This window comes from Mobula birostris, chromosome 4, assembly GCF_030028105.1.
Source record: "Mobula birostris isolate sMobBir1 chromosome 4, sMobBir1.hap1, whole genome shotgun sequence".
Lineage (NCBI taxonomy): Eukaryota > Metazoa > Chordata > Chondrichthyes > Myliobatiformes > Myliobatidae > Mobula > Mobula birostris.
In genome coordinates, this window is record NC_092373.1 from 45,185,384 (window position 1) to 45,197,651 (window position 12,268).

The window sequence follows — 12,268 nt, forward strand, 5'->3', positions numbered from 1 at the left end:
CTTTCAATTATCTTACTAACTCTTCCTTCAGTTAGTCCTGACGAAGCGTCTCGGCCTGAAACGTCGACTGTACCTCTTCCTAGAGATGCTGCCTGGCCTGCTGCGTTCACCAGCAACTTTGATGTGTGTTACTTGAATTTCCAGCATCTGCAGAATTCCTGTTGTATGGGCTTATTGTGTTCACTTTCCAGAAGTGGCTGCGTGACCTTGGCTTCACTAGAAGAGAGATCAAGTCAACCAGCAGGGCTGTAGCTGAGGCAGCAGAGACAGGATTAGCATGGGTGCAGACCAAGTATGTTCAGAGGGACAGATAGCCAGACAGTGTATACATCTTTTGCAAACCCTTCAGTAGTTGCATAGACACCTGAAGAGTAGACTATCTGTTGGATGCAAGTGACAACAACTCTGATAGAGGCAGATGCCAAGTTTTTAAGCTCACCAGTGGGAGGTGGTGCTTCAGCACTGCTGGCCCACCATCTTGAGGGAGTCTTGATCATAAGTGGGCCGAAACTCCTGAAGACAGGTGGCAGATCAACTGATAATCCCACTGGTGATAGCACAGGACAGTTAACACCTTAGTCCACATGTATTTTCAATTCTTAGGACCCTTGTTATTCATTATTTATTTACATGGATGTGAATGCACAAGGTTTGATCAGTAAGTTAGCAGATCACACAAAATTAGGAAGTGTTGTTGACAGTGAAGGAGGACATCATAGTTTGCAGAGGGACCTTGATTAGTTAGAGAAATGTGCTGAAGAGTAGGAAATGGATTTCATTACAGTTAAGTATAAGGTGATGCATTTTGGAAAGTCAAGAGCATAGGTCATATATTATGAATGGTTGGGCAGCAGGGTGCGTAATGGAACAGAGCAACCCAGAAGTACAAGTGTGTAGTTCATTGAAAGCTACGTCACAAATAGACAGGGTGGTGTAAAAAGGCATTCAGCAAGCTCACCTCCATTGGTCAGGGCACCGAGTATAGGAGTTGGGACATTATATTATAGATGTACAAGTCATTGGTGAGGCTACATTTGGAGTACAATGTACAGTCTTAGCCATGCTGTTATAAATAGTGCTTAAACTGGAAAGGGTGCAGAAAAGATTTATGAGAATATTGCCCAGAAATAGAGAGCCTGAAATACACTGACAGGTTGATCAGGCTATGTCTTTATTCCTTGGAATGTAGGAGAATGTAGAATAACTTTATAGAAGCAAAGCAAGGGTAAGCTGAATCATGAATCATAACAGTCATTTCCCTGGGGGGGGGGGGGGAGTGACCCAAAACTAGGGAGTATAAGTCTAGGGTGAGAGAGAAAAATTTAAAAGGGACCTAAGGAGCAACATTTTCACACAGTAGAGGGTGGTGAGTATATGGAATGAGATGGCACAAGAAGTAGTTGAGATAGGTATGATAGTATCACTTAAAAAGCACTTGGATAGGTAAATGGAGGAGCAGAACTTAGACAGAACTGTGCCGAATGCAGGACATTGGGACGAGCTGGGTGAGCACTATAGTTTGCATGGATCAGTTGGTCCAAAGAGCCTTCATCTGTGCTCTATGACAACATTCAATACTGCATGACCACCTGCCCTTAAGTTGATTTTATGATAAAGCTACAGCTATAACTGAAAGATATGCAATACACACACAATGCATTTAACCAGAAGCCTTGGATAAATATTTCAGTGCGTGTTGCTCTCAGCGCAAGGGATAAAGCCTTCACCTCTGGAAACCAACAGGAGCTCAAGAGATGGCACTGTGATTTACGTAGAGCCATAAAGGTGGCAAAATGGCAACACAGGGACAAAATCCAGTCACAACTCTGCGACAATGACACACGCACACCATCGTGGACTTAAAGAAACACAGCAGTACAGCCAACATTGCCACCTCGCTCCTGGACGAGCCAAATGTTTTTTTTATGCTTAATTTGAGGTTGATTTGAGGAGAGCCACCAACGAGACCTAAACCTTGGTCATCTCCAAGGCTGAAATATGTAGAACATTCCAAGATGTCAACAGCCGCAAGGCAGCGAGGCCAGATGGCATCCCAGACGCATCCTCAAAGCGTGTGCTGAATAGCTGGCTGGTGGGTTTAGGGACATTTTTAACCTCTCCCTTTCCTAGTGTGTAGTTGCATCTTGTTTTAAATCATCTATCATTGTCCCTGTACCTAAGAAAACCAAGGTAGCATACCTGAACGATTGGCACTCTGTCGCACTCATCTCAATTATAAGCAATTGCTTTGAGTGCCTGATTAAAGACTACATCTGCAGAATGCTACCACCCACACTGGACCCTCTACAACTCGCCTACCAATGGAACCGGTCTACCGATGATGCCATAGCCACAGCACTACACACCGTCCTCACCTGGGGAAGAGGGGTGCATACGTTAGAATACTGTTCCTGGACTACAGTTCAGCATTCAACACCATAACTCCCTCCAGACTTGAAAGGAAGCTCAGAGACCTCAGCCTGCACCCCAGCTGGATCCTAGACTTCCTATAGGATCGCCGGTTGATGGTAAGGATGGGCTCCCTCATCTCTGCCCCTCTGACCCTCAACACAGGTGCCCCCCAGGGTTGTGTCCTAAGTTCCCTTCTCTACTCCCCTTACACCCACGACTGTAGGTGACACGAATTCGATTGGCCTTATTTCTAACAGTAATGAGACAGCCTACAGAGGAGAGGTTGACACCCTGACACAATGGTGCCAGGATAACAACCTCTCCCTCAATGTCCAAAAACAGAAGAGCTGATTGTGGATTAAAAGAGGAAAGGATTAAAGGCTCAAGATCAACATCAATGGGTCTACAGTTGAGAGGGTGAGTAGTTTCAAGTTCCTCTGTATACACATCAGTGCCGATCTCACTTGGACTGTACATGCTGGCTTTGTGGCAAAAAAAGCATAAGAGTGTCTCTTCCGCCTCAGGCGACTGAAGAAGCTCGGCATGGGCCACCAAATCCTCAAGACCTTCTACAGGGGCACCATTGAGAGCATAATGACTGCCGTATCACCGTCTGGTATGGAAACTGCACCAACCTTGATCGCTGGGCACTGCAGCGAGTGGTACGGACAGCCCAGTTCATCTGTGACTGTGAACCTCCCTCCACTGAGGACATTTTTAGCAACAGGTGCAGAAAGAAGGCCTGGAAGATCATCAGGGACACCAGTCACCCTAACCATAAACTGCTTCAGCTGCTTCCATCTGGCAAATGCTACCGCAGCATTAAAGCCAGAACCAATAGGCTATGGGACAGCTTCTTTCCAGAAGCCATTAGACCTTTAAATTCACATGTCTGTGCATTGCAACAGAGTCATAATGCAAAGATTTTTACTCCCTCATGTTGTGGGATGGATGTAAAATCTAAATAAATTCTAATTCTAATCATATATTTTTGATTGTTCCCTTAAATAATAAGAAGAAAATACAGTAGCCTAGAATTTCCTCAGATTGGCTAGGTCCACCTTTACCTTCAGGCAATTTTCAAGAGTAGCATCACTCTCAAAACTGGTTCTTGACTGGTCAGCACAACCATTCACAGCACGTGGCCTTTTGGCAATAACTGAATCACATGAGAGGGCAACATCAGATTTAACAGCTGCAAATAGTCTGAAGGTTGTTGATGTCTCTGACAAAATCACAACAAGATCTCCAGGAGATAATGTTTCGATCATTAGTAATATAGATTTTTTTTTCAGCAGAGTCAAAAAGTGACTTTAAGTCAATCTATTTTCTGCACATTAACTTGGATCCAGTTCTGGGGTTTGAATACAACAGTTGGCTTTTTTCAACACCTCCAAGTGTATAAAATGTTTAGAAATTATATGCAATTTAAATGAAATAAATCAAAGCTATTCAAATACACATAAGTTATCTAAATTGAAAATCAGATAAGTTCCAACTTATTTTTTAAATATGGCTCAATAAGCATAATTTTGCAAGTATAACCTCTGCTAATCCATAAATGGAATTAGTTATTTCTTTTAAATTTAAAACTATGAGGATGCAAAATAATCTATTTATTTGAATTTCAAGTGAAAAGGAATGTAGTTGTTAAAGGACTACTTGAGCTCTGGAGCTGAATTTCAATGAAGAAGAAGTCAGGATTAAAAGTTATTTCTCAACAACTGAATTTATATCTTCCTTTAATTCTTCAACATACTTTTATAGTAAAACATGCTAAACATTCTTCAACCAAGGTTGTGTCAAAGCGTAATAAAACTTCCCTTATTTTCAAGTACTACACCTCAAGAAATTAGTGATTTATGTGTCTGGTATTGCTCAAAAAGGGTCTAAAAGATAGGTCTTGATGATGAAATAGCTACATGCATCACCACTGAGAGCGCTAAACATTCTACCCTAGAAAATTGATGCAATTAGTTTTACATAGGGAGATGGAAGTTTCAACAAAACACTTTAAGTTTCAATGCAACTATATGTTCACCAACCTTCTGTATTTGTGAGCTGTTGTCGGAGTGTGTTTGCTGTAATAGTCAACATTCGTTGAATACGCCAGAACAGGATAACATTATTACAATCCAGCTGTTAGGATGGGGGAGGCAAAAACAGAGATAATACTTATAAAAACTTAATTCAAATAATTTTGTGTTGTACTAGAGTGATCACGGTACTGAAAAATGAACCAATGTTCTGTAGCTGACACATAGTCCCCGTATCAAGGATATTAGATACATTACCACTAATGAAAAGCATATTCAACTTCAATACCAAGTTCCTCCTTTTCTATTACCAGCTTGTCCTCCCGCACTTTTCGATGAACTTGGGTTGATTCCCTACTTTGACTGTGAAGAAAAGATAAAGGCCAAGGGATTGTAAACTGTAGAGGCTTACATTTCTGTTGCTGATGATTGCTTAAAGTACTTCAATATGTCCAGCTGTGAGCTGCCAGATCTGTTCTGAATTTATTCCATTTAACACAGTCACAACACAGTGCAGGATAACACTACGTCGATCATCAAGACCTCGATAAAGCACCCAAACACTCATGGCCCAACCCACGCTTGAGTGTTAAAGTAAAACATACACCTGAAGTAACCTCACAAACAGTAAGTCCCACTGTCGTTTGGTCTGGTAGGCCGATCCTAAATGGATGCTTTATTGGATAGCATCGGAAAACTAGCTAGGAACTACAATGTTTGATTAATTGATGGCAGTTGACTGCACTGTAAGTAGTTACGAAGTTCAAAGTAAATTTATTAACAAAGTACCTATACATTACCATATACTACCTTGAGATTCATTTTCTTGAAGGTATTTACAGAAAAAATGAAATACAATAGAATTTTATGAAAAACTGTTCATAAACAGACAAAGACTGACTGTTCATGAACAACCAGTCTGCAAAAGACAAACTGTGCAAATGAAAATGAATACTGAGAATATGAGATGTAAGGAGTCCTTGAAAGTGAGCCTGTAGGTTGCAGAATCAGTTCATTGTGGTGAATGAAGTTATTCATAGTGACTCGGGAGCCTGATGGTTGTGGAGTAACAGTGAGGAAAGACTCAAGGTTTGACCAATTTAAGCACTGGGCTAAATTGAAAAGGTTGGATACAGGCCGAATTGAACCTGAGGAGCCCGGGCCCAAGAGCATATTGAAGCAGCAGCGCCCGGGGCCGAGAGTAGGGAACGACTTGAGGTTTGACCAATTAAGACCAGGCAAAATTGAAAAGATCAAAATGTTATAACCAGGGATGAGGGACGGGCTTGTGTTCAGCTCGCTGCTCTGTGATGCATCTGCGCTGAACAGAGACTGTGGCCTGCAACTAACAGGCTCCTGAATCAGCTGCAGTGATAATTGGCATTGTGGCGGTGGACTCACTTTCGTGAACTTCAGTTCTGAATGTTATTTGCTTAATTTATTATTTGCATAATTTGCTTTTCTTTCTGTACATTGTGCTTGATGGTCTTTTGTTAATGGGTCCTATTGGGTTTCTTTGTTTTGTGGCTGCCTGTAAGCAGACTAATCTCAAGGTTTTATATCGTATACATACTTTAATAATACATGTACATTGAACTGTTCCAGAACCTGATAGTGTGAATTCTTGCAACACACACAAAATGCTGGTGGAATGCAGCAGGCCAGACAGCATCCATAGGAAGAAGCACAGTCGACGTTTCGGGCCGAGACCCTTCATCAGGACTCACTGAAAGAAGAGATAGTAAGAGGTTTGAAAGTGGGAAGGGGAGGGGGAGATCTGAAATGATAGAAGACAGGAGGGGTAGGGATAGAGCTAAGAGCTGGAAAGTTGATTGGCAAACGGGATACAAGGCTGGAGAAGGGAGAGGATCATGGGATGGGAGGCCTAGGGAGAAAGAAAGGGGGAGGGGAGCACCAGAGGAAGATGGAGAGCAGGCAAGGAGTTATTGTGAGAGGGACAGAGAGAAAAAAAGGGGAAAATAAATAAATAAATAAATAAATAAATAAGGGATGCAGTAAGAATGGGAGGAGGGGCATTAACAGAAGTTAGAGAAGTCAATGTTCATGCCATCAGGTTGGAGGCTACCCAGACGGAATATAAGGTGTTGTTCCTCCAACCTGAGTGTGGCTTCATCTTTACAGTAGAGGAGGCCCTGAACAGACATATCAGAATGGGAATGGGACGTGGAATTAAAATGTGTGGCCACTGGGAGATCCTGCTTTCTCTGGTGGGGAGAGCGTAGGTGTTCAGTGAAACGGTCTCCCAGTCTGCAACAGGTCTTCAGGTAAATTTTTAATTCTGTATTTTGGTCCCTATAGAACCACCTGATCTATAAGCAGTGCAGTGAAGGTTGAAGTTTTTGCCATGCAAATTCAGGATGAGGTCATCATAGTTTTGAAATCCCAGTTATCTCAATAGCTTCCAGGATGGTAGAACGTTCTACCAATCTGCAACAAGTCATTAGAGTTCCTGAATCATACTCTAGGTGAGAAACATGGATTGTGAATTTGATGCCCTCTTTTACAATTATTTTATCACTGTAGCTGTGCCCTTGCTGTTGTTTACACACCAGTTGTCTGGCAAATATGGAGGTACAATTCTAGAACCAGCTCTGGACCATGATCCAGAAACACAAGATCACTACCAAGGCTGCTAGTGAGTCAATCAGAGGAAGTCTTTACTCAACATGATCTCCAGATGTAAGTGGGCTCATTCATATGATTGGCTCTTAATACTGTCCTCAACTCATGGGCTACTAGGGATGCACAATCACTGCAGCATAGCCAATGATGCTCACAACCAGAGATGCTCAGATAAATGACCAAAAAAAGGTCCAGAATGATAAAACTCATGCAAAAATGAAAGCCAAAGCTAGTCTGAGTGGTCCTCCAAAGTTAACTGCATCTCCTTATTCTTCCCACTTCCTTGTTGTAATCACTGTAGAGCAGCATTTTTTTTTAAATCTTTGCACTGCAGCTAATAAGATACTTTGATAGTCTGCAACACAGACAACTTTTAAGGAGAATGCAAAGCTGGGACTGTGTTTCTGTTGTCATAGAAGGGAGAATTGCTCAAAGAATTCAGTTGAAAATGTTGATTTCATTTTAAATGCCTTTTATAACAAATTGTCCTGAACATTTTTTTTATATAAGAAAGGTACCGAGAAACACCGATTGCCTGAAGAGCACTGTAACATGCAATCAGAATCAGATATATTACCACTGAATTTTTTGTTTAGCAGCAGCATTTGATTCAAAATAGCGTCAAGGAGGGTTCACATTTTGTGTGCAGATCCTGAGGGATGCATTAAATATTTCAAGCAGATCCCTCAGGATCTGTACGTAAAATTCAGTAGTAATATCTTGATTACCATTTTGAATCAAATATTGAAATCTGTAACCAGAGACTGCAGGGAAGTAACCTACTCTGAAATCACACAGTCAAGTTTAAAGTCTTGTTTTGGTGTCTTCCACTAATGGATGTGCTATGCTGTTTGATATAACCCTGCCATCAGCCATTTTGAACACATCCCATGTGAGAGACAGTGAGATTTTAGAAAAGAAAAAGAGCTGGCTTTTCAAGGACATCAGACGTTTCCTTTCTATTTTTTGTATTCGTACCTCAGAATCCACAAAGTGCCTTTGATAATAGTGGAAACCTCTTCTGCAAAGATTACAGTGGTTCAGCGATTTCTTCAGGAAGTGTCGTCGGTAAATTTGATGCCAAGTATCTTTAATCTGGAGTCAGAATACATTTGAAGATTAAATTAATTTAATAATTTGCTGAGCCCATTGTTGTTTATTCACATTAATGATTTAGATGATAATATGGTAAATTGGATCAGCAAATTTGCAGATGACAGGAAGACTGGGGGTGTAGTGGCCAGAGAGGAAGGCTATTAAAGCTTGCAGTGTGACCCTGACCAGCTCGGAAGATGGACTGACAAACTGCAAATGGAACAATGCAGACAACTGAGGTGTTGCACTTTTGGAAGACAAACCAAGTTAAGACTTACACAGTGAAAGAAAGACCACTGAGGTGCTCAGCAGGACCAAGCGACCTGGGAATACAGATCCATAACTCCTTCAAAGTGGCATCACAGGTGGAGAGGGTCATAAAGAGAGCTTTTAGCACACTGGCCTTCACAATTCAAGGCAGTGAGTACAGGAGTTGGGATGTAATGTTGAAGTTGTACAAGATGTTGGTGAGGCTGAAGTTAAGAGTATTTTTGGTGTGGTCACCTGTAAGAATATCAATAAACTTGAAAGAGTGCAGAGAAAATTTACAAGGTTGTTACTAGAACCTGGGGACCTGAGATTCAGGGAAAGATTGAACAGGTAGGCTTTTATTCCCTGGAGCACAAAAGAATGATGGGAGCTCTTATCGAAGTATACTAATTTATGAAGGGTTTAGATAAGCCAAATGCATACAGGCTTTTTCCGCCCCAGGTTGGGTGAGAATACGAGAGCTCATACCATAGGTATAGGGTGAAAGGTGAAATACTCAAGGGGAATCAGAGGGGAAGCTTCTTCACTTAAAGGGTAGTGCAAGTGTGGAATGAGCTACCTATGTAAAGAGTAGATGTGAATGCAATTGTGACATGTAAGAGAAGTGTGTACAGGTACATGGATGAGAACAGTTTGGAGGGATATGGTTTGGGTGCAGGTAGATAGAAGCAAACAGAAGATTGGGTCAGCATAGACTGGATGGGTTGAAGGGTGTGTATCCGTGCTGTACTTTTATTGAGGTTCGAAATTTTGAGATGCCTTTTACGAATTATAATGTGCTATTAAATTAAATAAGCATGAAAGCACATCAGCATGCACACGTGAAATTATACACAAATTTTCACTTAATTTGGAAATAAAGTAAAATATTTGTACATATAAATTTAGGGAATTTTACTTACCAAAATTGGGTCCACAGTTACATTTTTAGCCTCCAGATTTTTGCGGACTGTTGTAACTTCATCATTGGCAAGGTAAGCGGTATGGTCATCATTAATTTTTAACAGTCGCTCTAATTCAGCTCTTGTTTCATTTCGAATATGCTGGAGCAAAAAAGGCATTCTCTTAAGTGTCAGAAAAGTAACACTGAAGTACATTAATGGGAAAATACCAGTTAACAATTTGAACCTGAAACAGATTAGAGATCTTCATTGATTTACACAAGTGGAATTTCAAGTTTCAGCATAGTACAGAAGGTTATATTTATTTTGTATAATCAAATTGCCAAATATTTAAAGACTGTTAAGACATCAAAAATAAAGCCAAATAGCTCATAAATTTGACTCTGGTAGTTCTAGGGATTATACTTTGCTAATTAATCCAACAATAACACAACTATTGATCAGATTGTTGCTTCACATTCAACCACAGATTCAAGAAGTCTTGATTCTATGTTAAAATTAATCATTCCTGTTCTTCATCACCTGTCTTGGAAAGTCAGAAATAGAAAGAGTTAACACATTCCCCAAATAATCTTGAAAATTGCTCATAATAAATATGGTCTTTCCAATGCCTTAAAAACCTCAGCATTATATTCTTGCTTTTACATTCTAGTCCTCTTGAAACTAATGCCAACATTGCATGTTCTGTCCGTACTACCGATTCAACCTGCATGTTAAACTAGGGAATCTCAGGGTTGTATGTGGTGACATGTATGTATTCTGATAATATATTTTGTTTACTTTGAACTAGATCCCATGTCCATTTGCACCTCAAGTTTCTGAATTTAAAAAATATTCTATTGTTGGCTAGAGGAAACTTCAGTCTGATCAAGGACAGAGGAAGCAGACGAGCCAGTTGTCTTTGTTGCCCCCCATTTTGTGGACCCTGAACAGTTTCTTGCTCTTGGATAATCTAATCAGAGCAACTGAATGTGGGCACAGGAAGCTTCAGGTAATGATCTGCTCAGTCTGCGACTCTTCTCAAACAAGCAGCCACTTGTTATGTAAAGGCCATGGACTCTGAACTGCTCCTTGCTCTGGGTCAATCTAATCAGAGCAATAAACCTGAGACCATTCTCAGAGGAGTAGCTATTTGTTATGTAAAATGCCAGAACAGCAATCGGTAATCTTGTTAGACTCTGCCTGGGTTGCTTCATTTAACTGGTTTGGACCAGTCAGAGTGTAAAGGCACAAATACACAAGGCTAGGGTGGGCAGAACCAAGAAACAATGTTGGTCGTAGCCCTGTACAATGACCAATAAGAAGGTGACCCAGGTAGGTCAGGTGACCCTGAGCCAATGGGGTGGAGATCCAATGGTTCAATTGATGAGGAACAGTATAAGACTTGGATGCTCCAAATACGCAGAGGCGATAACTCTCCAGCAGGCAGAGACCAACCATTGCGGATAAGGAGGACCCCACGGACACGTTGAGAACGGGACCACGAGGAATGCCTGGCCAGCATAGACTCCTTTCCGGGGTAATATCCTTTCTCTTCATTGACTGTTCATGAAGAATTCTAGCAGAGTGCACACGGAAACCGTTGGTGAATACACGTGCTTTTAGTTAAAACAATAAAGGTTACTTGTCGGTAGATACAGATTCTCTGTGCCTCACTGGTCATTATTACAAGGGGTGATTCTTCTAACACTATGTCATTACTCCTTCTACCAAAGTGCATGACTATACACTTCCCTATACTATATTCCATTTGCCACTTCTTTGTCCATTGTCCTAATCTGTCCATGCCCTTCTGCAGACTCCCTGTTTCCTCAACACTGCCTACCCCTCCACCTATCTTCGTACTGTCTGCAGAATTGGCCACAAAGTCATCAATTGCATCATCCAAATTACTGAAATCTAATGTAAAAAGAAATGGTCGCTACACCAACCCCTGCGGAACACCACTAGTTACTGGCAGCCAGCTAGAAAAGGCTTCCTTTCCTCCTGCCAGTCAACCAACTTTATGTCCATGCAAGTATGTTTTCTGTAATACCATGGACTCTTATTTTGTTTAGCAGCCTCATGTGTGGCACCTTGTCGAAGACCTTCTTAAAATACAAGTAAATACCATCCACAGACTCTTCTTTGTCTATCCTGCCTGTTATTTGCTCAAAGAATCCAACAGATTTGTCAGGCAAGATGTTTTCTTAAGGAAACAATGCTGATTTCTGCGTCTCCAAGAAACCCAAAGCCTCATTCTTAATAATGGACTCTAATGTCCTGCCAACTACTTGTCAGGCTAACTAGCCTTTAATTTCCTGTCTTTCACCTCCCTCCCTTCTTAAAGAGTAGAATCACATTTACAATTTTCTAATCCTCCAGAATCTAGTGATTCCTGAACGATCACTACTGCTGCCTCCACAATCTCTTCAGCTGCCTCTTTCAAAACCTTGGGGTGTAGACCATCTGGTCCAGTTAACTTATCTACTTTCAGATCTTTCAGCTCCCCAAACACTTTCTCCTTTGTAATAGCGACTACACTGACTTCTGCCCCTTTACTACCTTTCCAGCATCATTATCTTTTTTTGATCTGCTTAACTTCGGAGAATTATACGGGATGGAAATAAGCCCTTCAACCCAGCTGTGTTGCCTACAAAGTTTGTCCAATCAGCCCACCTTTGGCCCAAAGCCCTCTAAATTTATCTTATCCACGTATCTACCAAGAAGCCTTTAAATGTTGCTGATGTGCCAACCTCAAACATTTGTTCAGGCAGCTCATTTCAAATATGCAGGGCACTTTGCATGAAGAAGCTGCCCATGATATCCCTTAACAATCTTTTGTCTCTGTTCCTAATCCCATACCTACTTGTTTTACGCAATTACTTCCAGGGAAAAAGATAGCTTTCACCACGCCTGAACCCCTCACGA

At 41.2% G+C, this 12,268-nt stretch overlaps 1 protein-coding gene across 4 annotated transcripts in view; it reads right to left on the reverse strand.

Moving 5' to 3' along the window:
- The window catches only part of opa1 (OPA1 mitochondrial dynamin like GTPase), a 142,427-nt gene that overhangs the window by 39,354 nt on the left and 90,805 nt on the right, over nucleotides 1-12,268 (reverse strand). For all 4 annotated transcript variants that reach the window (XM_072255295.1, XM_072255293.1, XM_072255294.1 and 1 more), the window contains 3 exons: nucleotides 9,359-9,499; nucleotides 8,070-8,186; nucleotides 4,458-4,551 (listed from right to left, as the gene is read on the reverse strand). In XM_072255295.1, the coding sequence (XP_072111396.1) occupies nucleotides 4,458-4,551; nucleotides 8,070-8,186; nucleotides 9,359-9,499 (352 nt within the window). The remainder of the gene's footprint in view (nucleotides 1-4,457; nucleotides 4,552-8,069; nucleotides 8,187-9,358; nucleotides 9,500-12,268) is intronic.